Below are 19,730 nucleotides of genomic sequence, written 5' to 3'. Positions count from 1 at the left end.
AAAGTGGGCTTTGATGCTGAATCTCTGAATGTTCTGGAGTTTTTGCAAGTTCTTCATAGCCAAATCAATGGCAATTTTTGCTGCGATGTTTACGAGAATTTATTAACACTAGCAGATTGAAAGCATTGAGGGAGTGCTATTTTGTTGTTCGTTATGATGAGATTATTATTTATTATTATTATTATTTATTTATATAGCACCATCGATGTACATGGTGCTGTACAGATAACACAGTAAATAGCAAGACCCTGCCGCATAGGCTTACAATCTAATAAAGTTGTAGTAAACAATAAGGAGGGAAAGAGAATGCAAACAGGCACAGGGAAGTGTAAACAGGCACCGGGAAGGGTGAAGCTAACAGTATAGAGTCAGAACAAGCTCAAAGTTTAAAAGCTATAGGGAAAAGAAAAGTTTTTAGCTGTGTTTTGAAAGCTGTGATTGAGTTGGTAGTTCTCAGGTGTTCTGGAAGAGCATTCCAGGCATGAGGGGCAGCAGAGGAAAATGGACGAAGCCGAGCAAGGGAAGTAGAGACCCTTGGGCAGGCAAGAAGCATGGCATCAGAGGAGCGAAGAGCACGAGCGGGGCAATAGTGTGAGATGAGAGAGGAGAGATAGGCAGGAGCTAGACCGTGAAAAGCTTTGAAGGTCAACAGGAGAAGTTTATATTGGATTCTGGAGTGAATTGGGAGCCAATGAAGAGATTTCAGAAGCGGAGTGACATGGTCAGAGCGGCGGGCCAGGAAGATGATCTTAGCGGCAGAGTGGTGGACAGAGACCAGCGGACTGATGTGAGATGAGGGGAGGCCAGAGAGGAGGAGGTTGCAGTAGTCCAACCGAGAGATAACCAGTGCGTGAACGAGAGTCTTGGCAGAAGAGACAGACAAAAATGGTCGAATCCTGGCAATATTATACAGGAAGAAACGACAAGATTTAGCTACTGCCTCGATATGAGGAATAAAGGAGAGCGAGGAATCAAATATAAAGCCAAGGCTACGAGTTTCCTTGACCGGAGTAAGCGTGACATCGTTGACAGTAAGAGAGAATGAGAGATGAGGAGAAGGTTTAGGAGGAAAGACAAGCAGTTCAGTTTTTGCCATATTGAGTTTCAAACGGCGATGAAGCAGCCAGGCTGAGATATCTGAAAGACATGCTGAGATACGATCGTGGACATCAGGAGAAAGTTCCGGAGATGAGAGATATAGTTGTGTGTCATCGGCATACAGGTGATATTGGAGGCCATGAGATTGAATAAGTTTACCCAAGGGCAGCATGTATAGAGAAAACAGCAGCGGGCCGAGCACCGAGCCTTGCGGAACCCCTACTGAAAGGGGAAAGGAGGAGGACGAGCTGCCGTTAGCCGACACGCTGAAAGAGCGACCCTCTAGATAGGAGGCGAACCAGTTATAGACAGAGCCACGTTTTTATTGATGGACACGTTTTTATTGATGGAAACCTCTACAGTCAGATTGTTTCCATTCCACTATTGTTGTTACTGTTAAGCATTGAGAGTTGAGACTACCTGCGAAATAGCTATTCTTCATAGAGTCCTGCTATGTTAGCGAAATTTTATTTTAAAATTAATGACTGTACATATTTAGGAATGAATGAACAGCAGACAACTATACATTTTAGTAGCTAGTTTTATTTTCTGAATAAGGAGTTAAATATTATGATACAAATTTTTGGTAAAGCAATCTGTTCAATGTCCCCAATACAGCAAATGCAAAGTTAATATGAGCATTTCCAAATCACGCTTTTGATTAATACAGATTTGAAATAAAGGCACATGGCTGCTGGAACAAGTTTCAACTGTGGAACCAATCAACTGACATTTATTTCTCATGTAGTATGCCCAAGAAGCCTTACCTCATGTTATCCTTGCAGCCTTTACAACATAATGCATGGTTATTTAAACAGAGGCTTGAGATTTTCTATGTATGACAGCATAAGAAATTTGTTTACCCACTTAATTTTTTCCCCAGTGTAGGAGAGATCTGTTATTTTAAAAAATGTACACATCTGGCTTGAGAATAGAAACATTTAAAGTAAATCAATAATTTTATATTGGTGCAGTGTTGCAGACACAGCTCTAAGTAGAGATCCAAGACAACTGATCACATGTCTGAACAGAACAAGCCTACACTGATTAGCTGAGACAATAAGCCAGACCAAGGATATTTGGCCACCTTGTTCAATAGAGAGGATCTAAGCAGAATAGCTCAACTACTCTAACCTCAGCAATAATTTCCCCAAACATACTTCCACACAAGACAGTTAAAAGCAGCCTGTTCTAGAAAGCCTGATCCAGCTTTCTGGTTTGCTTGATCTCTCTTCACAGTTACTATTGAGGCTGAGGGGTATAACGAAGATAATTCTTGCCCGATGGGAGTTTTTTGGTGCAAACCCCTCCTGGAAACAGCTTTTTAGCCTCTTCATCTTTTAGGCTTGGAATTACCATGACCTGGTCCCCAGGCTTATGAGAAAAGAAGAGGGAAGGAAAACCTTTTGTAAGAAGTACATTTCTAGAAAGAGTTGCAAACACATTTATGCCATTATCTGTCAACAAAGACTAGAACCTTTAATCCATGAATGCATATTGCATTTGTGAAAAACACATTATGGTCTTCCTGATCATGTTTCCACCCAAGCTGGATTATATATTCATGTTTCCACATAGATATTCACCAGTGCATCTCCAAATTATTATGGACATCTCTGCAGTCAGTGAATGCTACATATAAATGCTTAAGGAATGTATACAGTTGCACAAATGCAAGACCAGGGTTTAGTCAAGCAATTTGAAATTCACTCCCATCCCCCCCAATCTCATCACTTCAGGGCAGATTAACTAAATAGCATACCCTTTACTGCTAAAGATCTATGTGCTAAAGATCTATGCCAAAAGAGTAGCAGCCTGAAGAGGCAACCAAATAGCCAGAGACAGAACAAGCGTTTCTATTGTTTTTTGTACCTCATTTATTTTACTACTGCATTTAAATACTGTCTCTCTGCCAAGGCATTCAAGGCAGGTTATAATTAAAACAAGGGATCCTCAACCTTTTGTGGGGCTATGGGCTCATTTCAAAATCTGAGAAACTTTTATGGGCACTACCACGGAATGGCTGCTGAAGCAAGTAACTTGCCCAAGAAACGGAGTACAAGGCGGAAGTTGGATCTGATCTTCAAATGCAAAACATTTGACCACACCGAGTAAAATATCCATTTCCTAGGAGGAAACTTGGTGTTGCTCAGAAAAACACATAAACACAAAACCCAAGCACACAAGCAACATCCCCACGAAAAAGAGTGTGCACACACAAACTAGGCAACACACCTCCCCTCAAAACACATTTAAACACCAAGGCAAAGTGCGTGCGTGCGCGCACGCACACACACAATACCCCCAACAAACAACCCCCCCGGCAAACACACACAAAAGACCGAAATATCCTGCCCCATAACACCCACGAAAGAACACACAGTCCCAAATCTCAGCAAAGTACACATGGCTTCCAGCTACCACACCCTCTTCCTAGAAATGGAAAAAAGAATGGCCCATCAGGAGACCTGCACTTCCTTTTGCAGCATACTCAGCCAGTGCTCCAGGTAAGGGAGCCAAGGGAGGCATTCTGGGGCATGGGGGTACCTGTGGGCTCTACACTGAAGGCCCCAGATTTAGACCACGTAAACTGCCTTGAATGCCTTGACAGAAAAGGAATATGTCAATGCAGTAAAGAAATAATTAAACTGCACTCCTATCCATGTTAGCACCATTTAACACAACAGGACTTGTGTCCAAGTAAACTTCCATAGGCGTGTGTTATAAGGAATGATCAGCAATGTCATTTCATTAGGAACAAGCACAAATAAAATCTTATTACATCCCCACAGCCGAAAGTTGGGAATTGATTGAATCAACTACCACATTGTGTGTTTAAATTATTCTGAACATTTTGACATTGTAAAACTTTAGTATAAAGTTCAGAATCCACAAGAGGAACTGGAGGTCAGGCCTGGAGGAGCTTTCAAAGATATGTCTGCACATTTTTAAATTCCTCAGAAGCCATGAGGACTAGAAGTAGCCTTCCTTCAGCAATGGTACATGCTGACAGGCTTACAGCAGAAGTTCCTCTGACTTAAGTGCTTGGAAGTCACAAGAGTTGTTAGCTTATTTCAATGTCCCCTGCGTAGTTTATCCGACCTATCTGAACGGGAAGCAACTTGACTCTCCTCTTTCCAGAACATGGAAGCTGCATTTACAGAGTTTTATAGTATTTAGGAAGGTATTTACTCTTTGACAACTTCCCATTTTATATAAGCAAACCACAGAATAAAGTAGGCAATGAACTACAAATAGATACCTTCCAGTCAACAGGGGTAGCCACCTTCTTAGTGGCTGTTAGCTGCAGAGAGTCAACTACTCTTAGAATCTCATCAAAGTTTCTTCCAGTGGTTGCCGGGTAGAGGACAGAGAGTTTCAGTTTCTTGTCTGGGCCAAAAATGAACACCTAGAAAAGAAAAGAAAAACTACAGAATGAGAACCCAAAAATTGTGCCACGAGCTACTCTTCTACAGCCTATCTTTCATATTTACTTTTACCCAGTATTTCTTCTTTGGAATTATAGTTCTCCATCTCTTAAGCATGGTCCTTTTTCTATGGCAAAGAACATTTGGGTAACTGCTTTTAGTAGAAAGTAATTTTATGGACGCTATCCCACTTATGCATCTGGCTTACAGTTCTTTGGCCATAATCCTTTGCCCTAAATTAGTAATTCTAAATTGGCAAGATTGTAATAGGGTTTTTTTACTGTTGAAACTGGATTTTCAAATGAATTTTAAATATTCTTGTGCTGCTCCCGACAAAGGAAACTCATCTTCTAATGCTGCTTTACGGCTTGAGGCTGGTGTTATCTCTATCCACATGCAGGTCTGGATGAGGACACTTCCTTATTGGCTGTGGCTGCATCTAACTGCCATGGGTCTGCTCCCCCTGATATTGAGAGACTCCCATAAAAGTAGCTGGATGAAAGCTGCTAATAAGAGGCTAAATTTAGTTGGCTTTTCATTTCAATACCTATTAGGTCTAGGCTTTCCCAAAGCTAAAGAAATTCTGAAACAGCGCTTATTGGACATCGAAAGACAAAACAGCTTGTCCACAATGAGGAAATTGAGTCCTCATCTTAAACTGTCCTCATTTAGTCTTGCAGATAAGACACCGGTATATTTACAGCAGCTCACATACCATAAACATAGAACAGCCTTTTCAAGAGCACGTCTCAATGTGCTTCCTTCTGCGGTTTGCGAAGGCTGCTTTAGGAGAACTCCATACCATAATCGAGTATGCATCTGTGGAGATGGTAACATCGAAACCATTGTCCACATGCTGCTATTTTGCTCTTTGTACAGAAATACTCTGGAAGAGTTAATAACCCCCTTATTATTGCCTTATCCAGGGCATTCAATTGATTATTATGTGAACTTTCTTCTTGAGGATTGCAACAGGATGGTTACAGCAAAAACTGAATTTTTTAGCAATTGCTATTAAAATGAGAGCTGCAATTGCACCCTGAGTTTTAAATTATATAATTTTAGCCTTAACTGTATTTAATGTTTTATTTGCTTGGAGATAGTGAGTTTTATGTGTTAAGGAGTTTGTTTTTTCATGAACTCTGGACATTTATTGTCTGTTTTATGCCTTATGTTCAGTTAATTGTTCTAAATTGTAATGGCCAATGGCTTGGTGCAAATAAAATTTGATTTGTTGATTGACTTGGAAACTCAAAAGACAGGAACAATTCCCTGGAAATGTTTTTATGTAAACTTAGATGCATCTTCCATTCATTTCAGTGGGGCTTGTGTAGATGCCTTGGTAGAATGTGCCTCTTGTACAAGAGCACTCAAGAGTCATAGGAGGCCCAAATTAGCAAATCACAGACAAGAGAAATCTTATTCTGCTGCAACTGCCTCCTAATCACCACCACTGGTGGGCTCATATCAGCAGAAAGACTAAGGGAGCAATCCACCCATTAACCCACCATCTGTCTTTCTTAGCTAAAATGGAAATGCAGCTGCTGCTGGTATAAACTACAGATCTCAGGTTTTGAGTTTTTTTTAACATTTCTAATATAATCTGCTTTATAGGCTTTGGATTCCAGATTTATTTAATTTATTTATTATTTATTTATTTATTTATTTATTTTATTACATTTATATACCACCCCACAGCCGAAGCTCTCTGGGCAGTTTACAACAAATAAAGTTACTCCACGTTATTTTTAGATTTAAAGCCTACCCCATCCCCAAAGCTATATTGTAACATTTTGTTATTCATCCTAGCAAATAAACCCATTAAGCAAAGTTACTTATTTTCACTATACAAGAAGGGAATGGAGACAGATAATGTATTGTCCAAGGGCACTCCAGGGTTCCATGAATCTAAAGCCAAGTCAGCTGAATGTAAGGCAAAGACATCTACTGTCTTCTGCCTACGGACTGGCCAATAATGCTATTTCATATATGGGATTTCAAGCAGAATGTTTTAGATGCTCTGCCATCTATCATTACTACAATCATGCTAAATTGTCAACACTGTCTAAATAAAGGGTGGGAAACCTTTTTCAGCCCAGGGACTACGTTTTCTTGAGGTTATCCCCCATGGGCTCCATGCCAAGGCTGCATACATAACCTATTCACACACATCCCTATATCCACCTTTGCCCCCCACCCATTGAAATGCCATCACCTTGTCTTCCCAACGACCCACTGTCACTCCATTCTCAGTCTTCCCCCTCCTCTCGCCATCTGTCTGTCCAGTTCCTCCATCCCTTCACTGGCTCAGCTGATGCCCTCTCCTACTTCTCAGTAATTTCCCACAAATTAACTGAGTAGCAGGGGGAGAACAGGGAAAGGAGGTTGAAACCCAGCAGATCTGCAGGAAACAGATGAGAAGTAAGGGAAACTGGGCCACAGGGGCGGGGCCAGGAAAGTAGGTGGACCTTGAGGAGAGTCCAGCAAGATCTGGCATCTGACCCACGGAGTAGACATTCCCCATACCTGGTCTAAGTGGTAAATAATTATATGAGAAAGATGGAAGAAGAGCTAGTAATCTGAATACTTACAACACGAGCAGTCAGAGGCATGTCATCTTTGTCTCTCTCATCTGGGTCTAGCATGCCCAGCTGGACTGCAAGTTCTCGCTTTGCATCAGCAATTATTGGAAATGGGAGCTTCTCTGTGGCCTCATCACCATTGTAGGCATTGACGTCCTGCAGGGTAGGAAAATCATTAGTGTTTGTCACCAGTTTACTAATCTACACAGCTTGGATGTGCACAACTAATATCTCAAATTGACATTGATATCCAGTAAATGTCCCAAGCACAAGAGCCCTAAGCTACCAAACGGACCATATACCTGAGAAAGTAAACATGCATCTCACAGCCATGATGTGGCCCGATCCGGATTTTTAGCATGGTGTGGAATTTGCGAAGACTGAATGCTAAAAACAGAAGAGACCAATAGATCACACAGTATGAGATCAACTGGTTCGCCATTTAAGTTCCCAGCCACACACACCTATGACGGCTTACTATGCTCAGATAATAATAAACAACACTGAAACGAAACTGATCAGCACCTATAAATAAATGCAAAATCATTCTTTAGTTGGAAGGCACTACAAAAAGATTTTAAAATGGAAATTAATGTTTTGTGTATCTTGTTCCAAGGAGGTGTCTTTCAAACTGTTCCAGGGACTGGGAGTTCCTCAGCAGTAATGGCAGACAGTGATCCTTGGAGAGACAGCTTACCCACCACTACCAGCCTTTCTCTGTATTAAGAGGCATTCGAAAGCTCCACCATAGTGCCCTAGAACAAGCATGAGCAGAAAACAGATGGGCATCTCCAGATGTTTTGGGCTTCAACTCCCAGAAGCTCCTGCTAGTATAGCCAATGATCAGGAATGGTGAGAGTTGAAAACATCTGGAGATCTACTTTCTGCCCACCTTTTCTAGGGCACTCTCAATTAACACAGAGTGATAGTAGAGCCCAATATGCCTAGCCAGTACCCAGCATGAACACATAACGTAACTTAAAACATGCCTAGAATCCTCTAAAATGTTTCACAGTTTTGTGACAGACAAGTCAACGTGGGAAGTGTTCTTTGAAAGTAGGAACTGGTCTAAAGTAATATCTGTAGCCCTAGATTGTGGCAACAATCTAAAGTCTTGATACAGGTCAGCTTACAACTCTACCTTCTCATGTACATGTTTTCTTTTCAAAACAGAAGCTTTCTTGCAAGCTGCAGTTACTGAAAAGTAAAGACTAAGGCCATGGTCTTACATGCACTTTGATTTAGTTCTCATTGAGGTGGCAAACCTCTATCTGGGCTGTTCCGCTGCAGGTGGGGCTCACATATTTCTCCTTCATATCAGATCATTTCTGGCACCTAAAAACATGCATATCAAGAATAGGGGTTCTAGGCTAGCCCACTTAAAAGGTAGTTTTCCACATATATGAAGCTTTTCTGTATTTAGGAGCATTCATAGTGAGTGCAATCCTATGCATATCTACCCATAAATAAGTCTTACTGAGTTTAATGGGAATTACTCCTAGTAAGTGGGTATAAGACTGCAGCTTCCATCATGCAATGCCTCATCTGCAACATGTAGCCATATAGCCCACATACATGCTTACTACCTCAGTGAGAACTAGGCTTGCATATAATTAGGTTCCATTGAACTTTGTGGCAATACTTACTAACCCTATACATGTTTACTCCGAAGTCAGCCCAATTGTCTCTCAGGCCAGGATTACTCAAAAGAAACATGCTAACCACCTTTCTGGGGACACGACTAAAATATTTCATGATTAATGCAGGTTTACAAGACTCCGTTGTCAACAAAAAAATTGGAGTTCCTTCCGGTAAGTAAAACTTTAAGCTACAGGGAAAGTTACAGTTAACCAAGACTACTATTCTCATTCAGCCAAACAGTAAGGCAAAGGCATTTCAAAGGAAGTTGCTAAAGACCAATCTGGTTATTGAAAATATTTAAGAGGACTTCGGTTATAGTACTATACTACCACCACAAAAGAAACCTTTAAAGTTTGAAACAAATTTCTTTATCTAGACAGATGCTATAAGCTTCCCCCGCTGTGCAGCTGAATCACAGGCTACATCACATGCATGAAAGGCCACAGCAGAGCGATTCTGGAGCGAATCTACCTACTAAATACAACTGCACTAAGGAATATTGATAAAGTTTGGTAGCTAACAGCAAATGTGGGTTAACACATTTTGCCGCAGTTGTGCTGCTGCCATTTTAAATATGCAGCCTCCCACTGGCCTAATCGGAGGTTGCTCCATGATTTGCAAACCCAGACACTACAGCTTAATCATGAAGTTAAACAACCCAAATTTAACCTAAAACTATTTGTAGGTTAACTTTGGGTTGTTTAACTCATGATTAACCATAATGCCCACGTTTGCACATCACAGAGCAATCTTAAATTGGGCTGATTGAAGGTTGCATATTCAAAATGGTGGTGGCGCATGACCCCAGCAAATCATTGATTAATGCATGCTTTGCTGCCATTACGTGCAAACCATGTCTGTTTCACATAAAGGCTGTGTTCAGACAACACAATAGTCAATGGTGGGTTAATAGTCAATTCCACAGTTGATTATTGAGGGGGCACTCCCTACACAACATGATTATAATCAACCATGGTTTGAATTAAGGCCAGTGGATTATTAGTCAATGGTGTGTTTGATTGACACATCCCCTGCCCTCCCCCCTTCTCCTGCTGGTATCCCATCAGCCATTGTGGACTAGAGCAGCAGCCACTACTTTGGTCACTCTTGCCAGAGGACTCTGTAACTGCTGAAAATAGCCAACTGTGTGCAACAAAATAGACAACGGTGCTAATAATTTCAGTAATAACCAACCGTGGTGTGAAGAACTCTGGCAGATGACACAATAACAAACAGTTGACTATTTAACCCACCGTTGGTTATTGAGTCATCTGAACTCAGTCTAAGAGTGGAAATGGAATAGAGAACACAGTAACAAAGTTGTTACAAACGGAAGATTAGGCACTTGTGTACCACAATGTGATGGGAGATTGAGAAGACGCAGCTTAACTCGTCTAGAAACATAAGATACTTGATTCTTTGGGACCATCTGTCTGCTTTTTCCCATTTAAAGCTTTATCTGAATTTTATGCATAAAATCTAAAATTTAAGCCATTCTGGTAACCTTTTCAGCTGAAGAACTGAGTAAAATGCTTTAAATAAATAAAATTTGCCTTGAAGGTCCTAGATATATTAAAAAGGGGTTTTTATTAATTCTTTTTGAGGCATACAGCTTATTCATTCTTATCCACTAGTTTATTCACTAGTTTATTCAGCTGAAATGCAAATACAGTTCTAGAGAATACAATGTTTTGATAGCTAATACTTTAGCCATAGAAATGAAGCAGTCAGTATCAGCCTTTCTTTGAACTGCATTGTAAAAGAACTTATTCTGAAATTTATTTCCCCTTTCAGGAGAACACTAACGTTATTTCACTCAGCATAGATGGCACCTTGATGTTTTCATTGACGATTCAACATAAATGTTACTATTCACCTAACCTCCAATCTGTTCTGAAGATAATCCAACCACGATTCACTCTTTTTTCAGATATTAGATTTGACTTATTTATATTTGTCTGTTTATATCCTGACCTACAACCAGTATATAGGCATTCAAACATGTTTCTCTAGAAAAAGGATTGCTTTTTTGTTTTACTTTCTGGGTAAGCAGTTGAATATTTTTTTTAAAAAAAAAACTGCAAGTAAGGGTAATAGCAGCATAACATCTTTACTAAATAAACTACATTCACAAATAAGCAAGCTTTCAAATTCAAGCTAGCTCACTATTTTGGCTTTTTGTTGAACTTAATAAAAGTATTATGCTACTCTTGCAGGTCGTATTTTTCAAATGGACCAACGTTATGCTTTTTGCTTTATTTTTTTGTAAATAAGAGATTGCCTTTCATCTTTGACAAAACACTTATTTCCACTTATAAATGGACAAATGAAGTTAACTGTAATCGATAACTATGCAACTAGTGTTACTAACTCCAGGGTCTAAGCAAGTATAAAGCAAACCCAGATACTAACAAAAGAGGTTTCCAGTTTGCATAATCCTATTTTGCATCTGCTTTATATGCACTTCATGATCTGGAGTTGAGAAAGCATCAAGCAGAGCCTTGGAAGGAGACCATCTTTGCCTGACAGGACCTTTCCACCCCATTGGCCTTGATACACTCTCTCCACCAAATAATATGACTTCACAACCACCAAAGTAGTTATTTAAATTCTAGAAATTTTGCGCTTCTGTTGTTCTCTCAAGACAACGGACAAGCTTGTCAGGATAGCATACTAGTATCTGAACTGAACCAGAGCGTTATCATGTTAACACAAAGGGATGAACACATGGCAACTACAAAACAAAGAATGCATGTTAATCACAGTTCACCAAGCATTTTTTCATTCACATCAAAAGGAGCTTGGGCTGAACTGATCTACCTTGAGGAGATGCAATGGTAGGGCTATAGTACAGTAGCAGGAACACTGTATGGGTCAAGAAGCTTGCCAAATGTTTTAAAACCGACAGCCAATCCAAAGTTCTCTTTAGTTACTTGCGGTCCAACTACTTGGCTGACATACTCCCCCACCTCCCAAGTAAGTGCAAGGAGGATTTCTGAAGTTTTTCTTTGCGTTTTAGACTACTGTATTTTCCGGCGTATAAGACGACTTTTTAACCCAGGAAAATCTTCTCAAAAGTCGGGGGTCGTCTTATACGCCGGGTGTCTAGGGCGGGTGCTGTAACTTCCAAACTTACTGTTTGGGTTCTGAGGGTGTCAGGGGTTGAGGCAGGCAAAGGGAGCGTGAGCTCCTGAGTTCTGTGTGTGTGCGTGTGAGAGAGAGAGAGAGAAAGCGAGCGAGAGAGCGTGAGGGAGGGAAGGAAGGAGGAGAGTGAGGGGGGGCGAGCAACTCCTGACGGAGGTCTGTGTTCTCTGTGTGTGTGCGTGTGTGTGTGTGTGTGTGTGTGTGTGAGAGAGAGAGAAAGCGAGCGAACAAGAGAGCGCGAGGGAGGGAAGGAAGGAGGAGAGTGAGGGGGGGCGAGCAACTCCTGACGGAGGTCTGTGTTCTGTGTGTGTGTGTGTGAGAGAGAGAGAGAAAGCGAGCGAGAGAGCGTGAGGGAGGGAAGGAAGGAGGAGAGTGAGGGGGGGCGAGCAACTCCTGACGGAGGTCTGTGTTCTCTGTGTGTGTGCGTGTGTGTGTGTGTGTGTGTGTGTGAGAGAGAGAAAGCGAGCGAACAAGAGAGCGCGAGGGAGGGAAGGAAGGAGGAGAGTGAGGGGGGGCGAGCAACTCCTGACGGAGGTCTGTGTTCTGTGTGTGTGTGTGTGAGAGAGAGAGAGAAAGCGAGTGAGAGAGCGTGAGGAAGGGAAGGAAGGAGGAGCGCGAGGGGGGGCGAGCAACTCCTGACGGAAGTCTGTGTTCTGTGTGTGTGTGCGTGAGCTTGTGTGTGTGCGTTGGAAGAGGGGTAGTCTTATACGGCGAGTATATCCCAAACTCTATATTTTAACTGGAAAAGTTGGGGGTCGTCTTATACGCCCAGTCGTCTTATACGCCGGAAAATACGGTAACTGCAGCTTGTTGTGACATCCAAACCTGTACAAACTTCAGTTAGTGAAACCTGTGGTTTTCAAAGCTGGCTTGTTTCCATAAACCATTTTTGGGCTTGTTGGCACATTTGATAAACTGCTGTGTGCACCACCACAAAATGCCTAATCAATGGAATGTTACCTTAGTGTCTCTATGGATCTTAGGCTGCGTTTTATTCAGCAAAAACGTTGATTTCATCTCTATCGGACACCGTGACATCTCTTTAATAAGGAATTGTCTAATTCAGCCAATTGCTAACAGTGTAATCCATGTGTTTTAGCAATGTCCAGTACTTGTATCTTTTGGGGAGGAGGCTATTACACAAACATATTTTGTACTGGAACAGTCTTTAATATTCATTAATGTACACATTCTTTTAAATTATTTACCTGCTTCATGGAAATTAACAGATAGTCAACATCAATGGATTCTCCGTGCCCTTTTGACAGCTAAAAGACTGATATTACAGCAATGGAAGGATAAACACCAACAATGCAATGGATGGAGGACCTTTCAACACAAGTCAAAATTTGAATGGGTGGCATATAGACACCACCTTCAAGTGAATACTTAATTTGATATTTGGTCCACCTTTGTTGAAGCCCATGTATAATTGCTAGACAGTTGTATGCATTTCATATGTATTCATTACTATGGATATATACAAATTTACTAAGTATATTAAAAATGGGGAATTTTTTTTAAAAAAGTAAAAAATATTTTGTGAATGCCTCCAGGCACCATATTGGGGACCCCACCATAGCTATTAACCATAGTTAGGGTTTGGACATAAATGTTAAACTGTGGTTTATGTAAAACAGAAGCTGGAGCTTCTGATCTCATTACAGCTGTGCTAGAGCAGGAGAAGGAAGCATGCAAGCCTGAGATTCATCTTCATAAGGCTAAACCATGGTTTAGGGTTGTGCAAACCAGGCATACAAGTCCTATACTCCTTCAGGTTACTGATGCCCCAGTTTCATTTCAAAATACCTTGCTCCAAGAGAGATGGTCATTAACATCATCAATAGAGAGGGCTATCATTTTAATGTTCCGCTTCGCAAATTCAGGTGCTAGCTTTGCTGCTCGGCCAAGCTCTGTCGTGCATACTGGTGTAAAGTCCCGGGGATGAGAGAATAGGATGCCCCATCTGAAAAAGAAAAAGAAACACATGGCAAAGTCTTGATGAGCAGTGCACATTGAAGGCTAGTGGTACCCAGCATACTTAACCTATCTTAAACAAACTGAACAGTTGTTTATATTTTTACATTAGTTCAAAAGTGGGCAGCCTATGGCCATCTGGGGCTAATGGAAATTGTGGCGCTCCAGATGCTGGACTCACAGGTTGCCCGCCACTGCAGGCAAAGTTAAACAAGCTGAATATGAGCCAACGGTGTGATGTGGCTGCAAAAAAATCAAATGCTATTTTAGAATGCATTAATAGAAGTATAGCTTCCAAATCACACGTGGTACTGGTTCCCCTCTATTCGGCACTAGTTAGGCCTCATCTTGAGTATTGCATCCCGTTCTGGGCACCACACTTCAAGAAGGATGCAGACAAGCTGGAGGGAGTTCAGAAGAGGGCAACCAGGATGATCAGGGGTCTGGAAACAAAGCCCTATGAGGAGAGACTGAAAGAACTGGGCATGCTTAGTCTGGAGAAGAGAAGATTGAGGGGAGACGTGATAGCACTCTTCAAATGCTTGAAAGGTTGTCACACAGAGGAGGCCCAGGATCTTTTCTCAATCATCCCAGAGTGCAGGACACAGAATAATGGGCTCAGGTTGCAGGAAGCCAGATTCTGGCCGGACATCAGGAAAAACTCCCTGACTGTCAGAGCAGTACGACAATGGAACCAGTTACCTAGGGAGGTTGTGGGCTCTCCCACACTAGAGGCTTTCAAGAGGCAGCTGGACAACCATCTGTCAGGGCTGCTTTAAGGTGGATTCCTGCATTGAGCAGGGAGTTGGACTTGATGGCCTTATAGGCCCTTTCCAATTCTTTGATTCTATGTTTCTTGCTTAGCCTTCTGTTTTGTTTTGTTTTAGTTATCTTTACTTTGGCATCCATTCCCTTAAGCAACACCAAGTTTTATTCCCACTTATCTAGAGCTTTTAATCCCCAGTCATTAAGAGCAATCACATAATGAACTGACGCATCACACAATGCTAAAGGAATTAATCTCTTGACCACCACTCCCATTTCTGCTCTACTAATTGCCAATACTGCTCCACCTCTCATAAATGGCCTCTTTGCATTTCTAAGTCTTTGAGGCATCACATATCACAAAATAAAGATTTTCACAATAGCACACATCCTCCCAAAGTCCTTTGACCCAGGTGCCAGTTCCTGTTTAGCAACATACTATAAACCAGCAATGCTTAAGCCCAAATTGAACAATACAACCAATTTCTATGCTGTCAAGGACTGGCATAACCATTTTAGGCAGCTAATCAAATTACTGTACTGTTTACACAGCAAGGTTATGGGTACAAACTGGTTTCCTTTGTTATTCTTTAGAAATGAATAAAAAGAGTCACTGATTTCCGTGAAACGCACACCCTAATCCTCCAGGGAGTATGGGACCTTTCAGAAAATGTGCTGCAACTATAACATTATATAAATATATGTTTACCTTATAAGCCCACAGCCCAACCCAAAAAAAAAGGCATTTCAGAAGATGTTTCAAAGTACTCCTAGAATTACTGAATTTATGTTTTAGAACTTACAATGTACACATTAAAGTTACATGGAGGCCAGTAAGATGAGAAGATTCCGTAAAGTGAATTGTGTAACAAGCAAATAGGCAATATTCATATAATTTCCATACAGTAGTCAAAACTCTTTCTTTTAGGGTGACCATATGAAAAGGAGGACAGGGCTCCTGTATCTTTAACAGTTGCGTAGAAAAGGAAATTTCAGCAGGTGTCATTCGTATATATGGAGAATCTGGTGAAATTTCCTCTTCATCACAGCAGTTAAAGCTGTAGGAGCTATACTAGAGTGACGAGATTTAAAAGAGGGCAGGGCACCTGCAGCTTTAACTGTTGTGATGAAGAGGGAATTTCATCAGGTTCCCCATATATACAAATGACACCTGCAGAAATTCCCTTTTCCATACAACTGTTAAAGACACAGGAGCCCTGTCCTCCTTTTCATATGGTCACCCTACTTTCTTTCAGATCTACACACTAGCAATAGTAAAGCACAACTGTGATTACATTGGACTCATTTCACATCCTCTTGCTATCCTAATACACATTCCTTATGTGGGAAAAACATCAAAGCCACATGCTGAGGACAGGGAATCTCCTCCCAGAAATCCAAACTTTTTAACTTGTGACCTGAAAACACTAGTTGAGCTACTACATTACTCATAATGATGCCTTCCTTTCCATTGGGCTGCCTTGACCTCTGAATGCAAAAGTGAGGAACCTGCATCTGCAGGGCTCTGCTGCAACACCACAAATGTTGCAGAAAGTGCAAGTGTGGCAAATAGGCCTTAGCACTGGAAGAAGAGTCACAAATTCCCGTTGTCTCAAGGTAAGTTAGGAAAAGTTTTGAAACCCCTACCCTAAAATATCTCTTTGTTAGTTTCAACATGTGTTTTGCAACTCTGTAGGGTTGTTTCCCTACTCCGATGATGGCAGGTGCATTAGAATTGCCACAGAGCATACAATAACCAAACCAAAAAAGAAACTGCACTGCACATTAAGAAGTCTTTCCTAGTTCTTAAAGGATACATTAAGAGCAATTCTACGTATGTCTACTCAGAATGTCTACTGAGTTTACTGGGGCTTACTCCAAGGTAAGCGCATATAGGATTGCAGACTAAGTTCTTCATTTACTTTGCAGCTAAATACTTTTCTGTTCTGCAGTCTTGGCTTAAGCCTGTATATTGCAAAGGTCCATTCTGTGATAAAACATGACACATTGAGCCTTCACAAACTGTGCCAAGCAACAATAATCCATTATTTGCTCTCCACTGCCACACCTCCTTGTGAAGTAACTGCCTTGGAAATGCATTTTAATGCTTAACCATGGTATTGCAACAATAAAGAGAGCAAATATTTACTAAGCCAGTGAGCACTACAATTTGAGATTTAAAAAAGCTGAACAACGAATGCGGAAATGTTTGTATTGCCACATCTTTTCAAAATAGCCACACTATTTCAAAGAGCTGTAGCTGATTTATGCAAAGTGAACAGTCTAAAGGTTTTTCTCCTTGTTCTATAAAACTTGAACTGTAACACAGCTATTGCAAAATTAATTATCACCATGTAAATCTCCTCATCTTCAACTGGAAAAGTGGTCATTCAACCTGAGACAGCTGTAGCAATTGGCTTGGTTGCAATTGACTTAGCAGTTCTGAATCACTGAAAGAACTGAATTTCATATGAGTTTACAGTTCTAGCCTAGAAGAACTGTTATAGCATTGCTGCCTACGTGAGCAATGAAACTCCAACATACAATCCTCATGTACTTGCTGTTTGCACAAATGGAGATGTTTTTACAAATTCACTGCACATGTCTAGTACAGCTGAATCAGGGAAATACAGCGGATCTGTTTCATTTGGATTTAAAATACAACATTGGGTGCAAGTCCTAATGCTTTTTTAAATTTAGCATTAGTAAGCGGCCCAGTTTGGATAACCATCTCTCAGTTTATTAAACAGTGATCTGCACAAGCCTTTTTCCTATGCACACTGCACCTTTGTGGCATTGATAACCATTGTTTCCCAGTTTGGACAAAACAGGAGACTATAATTTGATTAAAGCATGCTGCAAAGGGAAGAGCCAAAGGGCTGTGTGCATAAGTAAAAGCCTTGTGCACCTCTCTTAATAAGTAAGTCAAAATATGATCATCCAAATGAAGCCAACATTGCCTAGAAATGAGATGGTGTAAAATTGTAAAAGCCTGCCTGGTGCACATTTGTAGCAGCAAAGAATTTCAGTGATTTCAAAAAAGACATTGGGTGAAAACTCATGATGCATATTTCATAGACTGAAACTGGTAGCTCAGATTGGGGGGGGGGACCTGGAATGAGGAAAGGTTCAATTACCACCTAACACCATATTCCTACCTTCACCTCTTTTCAAAGCATTAGTAGACTGAGATTCAGAGATGCCTCTGAAGGCATTTTTGCATCATTCATGGCTTCTAGCAGACCATAGTATAGATGCATAGAGTAATCTGTAGTGCAAGAAGATGGATTTGCCAATATCTCCCAGTTTAATAGACCCATAAAGATTATAGACTGCCTGCACTTCCTACAACATGCTTTTGTCCAAGTTCCTTTTGAAATAGTGAATCAGACTTTGTAAAAGAATCGATAATCCTCATGGTTTTGAAGATAAGGAACAGGAGGACTATCCATTTAAAAAGGCACGGAGTAGGATCCAACAGTGCCCTACAACTGGCAACAAGCGTTGCCTGTTCCCTACCACCAATGGCAGCAATGTAGCAGTTCTGGCGGTACGCCCCCAAATGACTGGAAGTGCAAGTTTTTGGAAGGGCAGGTCACGTCTTCCAGAAACTCGTGTTTTTTGTGGTTTGGTGCTTGCCTTCCCAGAAACGCTACATCACTGCCACCAGTGGTAGAGGCTGCACACAAGCCACTACAGCCAGCCACACATGCACCAGAATTGCTGGTTTTCACCACCAGCTGTAGGACACTGTTGGATCCTACCCACAGTAAACAGCAAGCAAATTGCCGAAATAGAGCGATCTTATATACGTTTACTCATACGTCCCACAGTTTAATGGGGCTAACTCCCAATTCAGTATGTTTAGGACCACATAGTCCCACTGTGTATTCCAAGCCCATTTTAAGACTTTTAGAATTCTGAGACCAGAAATTCAATGGTTTGTACAAGTTAACATATCCTTACATTAAATCAACATAATTCATTCAGTGCTTTAGGGACCAGCAGATATTTTCCTCTTGCTTTATATAATGGAGGAATAAGTTTGAAAAATATTTAGGACAGAATAGTGTCTATGAGAACTAGGTTGATGGACTTTTGTTATATGCATATAATATAACAGATGTTAACATGCCATTTCTAGATAGCATTTTGGAATGGAAGTCAACATCACCTGTGTTGTAATGGAAACTGCAAATACATTTCTGGAATGTCTCTTAATTTCTTCTGATCATACATTCATATATTTAGGCCAATTTAAATATATATTAAAGTACATTCCAGGTTTAATTGGATGCACTTCTGAATAAACAACATAAGATTGTACTGTTAAGGCTGCACAGTCCTATGAAGACTTAACTGGGAACAGGCTCCACTGAATTATTTGGCACTTGAAAGCAAACCTATCCAGGATTGCCCAGCGTGATTCCCTAATTTTATTGGAGCACCCCTGGTTTGCTCCCAGTTCTCTGTTTTTATCTAGCACCTGCCACTACAATTAGATTGTAATAGGAGGTGGCTGCATTTCATTCCACTTAATTGTTAATCCTATTTGGAAGGACAGAAGAACTGTTCCAAATTCAGAAACCTTTTGATTCAAGTACTCATGGAATCCAACTACTGCCAAATCTTTTAAAAGAAAATGTCCAACTTAATACCAATCTACTCACAGAAGTATAAAGCACCGGGTGCTGGAGGCTCTATTCCTGCCCTTCCTTCCACACGGGGAAACAGAACCCAAAACGGCCTCCCATCCCACGGCCAACAGCGCTTGTTGAGCACGAGGGATAGACGGCGAGTAAGGCAGCGTAAACAAACCCAGTCCAGCCGATACTGCTGCGGCTGCTTCTTCTACTGCCACCACTCCTGTTACTCACGAGTTGCCGAGGAACTCGTGGAAGCGGATCCGGCCGTGCGTGGTGTCCGCCTGGAAGTTCGGCGCTTCATCTCCCAGCAGCAGGCCCGGCATGGCGACAGCGAGGGCGACAAGGCGACTCAGCAACGTCCGTCCGCGGCGAAGCCAAGACAAGCTGGAAGCGCACAGAAACCAGCTTCACACCCAGGGCGGAGGGAAGCAGGCGTGGTTTGGAAGGGG

At 41.3% G+C, this 19,730-nt stretch overlaps 2 protein-coding genes across 2 annotated transcripts in view; one reads left to right on the top strand and one right to left on the bottom strand.

Annotated features, from left to right (window-relative positions):
- The window catches only part of ANKRD45 (ankyrin repeat domain 45), a 36,192-nt gene extending 25,034 nt beyond the window's left edge, over positions 1–11,158 (top strand). The window contains exons 5-6 of the mRNA XM_063133969.1: positions 8,875–8,919; positions 10,544–11,158. Coding sequence (XP_062990039.1) covers positions 8,875–8,919; positions 10,544–10,554 — 56 coding nt within the window. The 3' untranslated portion in view covers positions 10,555–11,158. The remainder of the gene's footprint in view (positions 1–8,874; positions 8,920–10,543) is intronic.
- PRDX6 (peroxiredoxin 6) lies at positions 1,622–19,672 on the bottom strand. Its single transcript, XM_063133977.1, has 5 exons — positions 19,513–19,672; positions 13,703–13,859; positions 7,118–7,264; positions 4,361–4,507; positions 1,622–2,472 (listed from the first exon to the last, which is right to left on the bottom strand). Exons 1-5 carry the CDS (start codon positions 19,602–19,604, stop codon positions 2,341–2,343), a joined length of 675 nt encoding a protein of 224 aa, XP_062990047.1. The 5' UTR covers positions 19,605–19,672; the 3' UTR covers positions 1,622–2,340.
- Between the last annotated feature and the right edge of the window lie 58 nt (positions 19,673–19,730).

Source organism: Elgaria multicarinata, chromosome 1 (assembly GCF_023053635.1).
Source record: "Elgaria multicarinata webbii isolate HBS135686 ecotype San Diego chromosome 1, rElgMul1.1.pri, whole genome shotgun sequence".
NCBI classification, from domain to species: Eukaryota; Metazoa; Chordata; class Lepidosauria; order Squamata; family Anguidae; genus Elgaria; species Elgaria multicarinata.
Note: the sequence above shows the minus strand (reverse complement) of the source record. Positions and strands in the feature narration are given on the sequence as shown.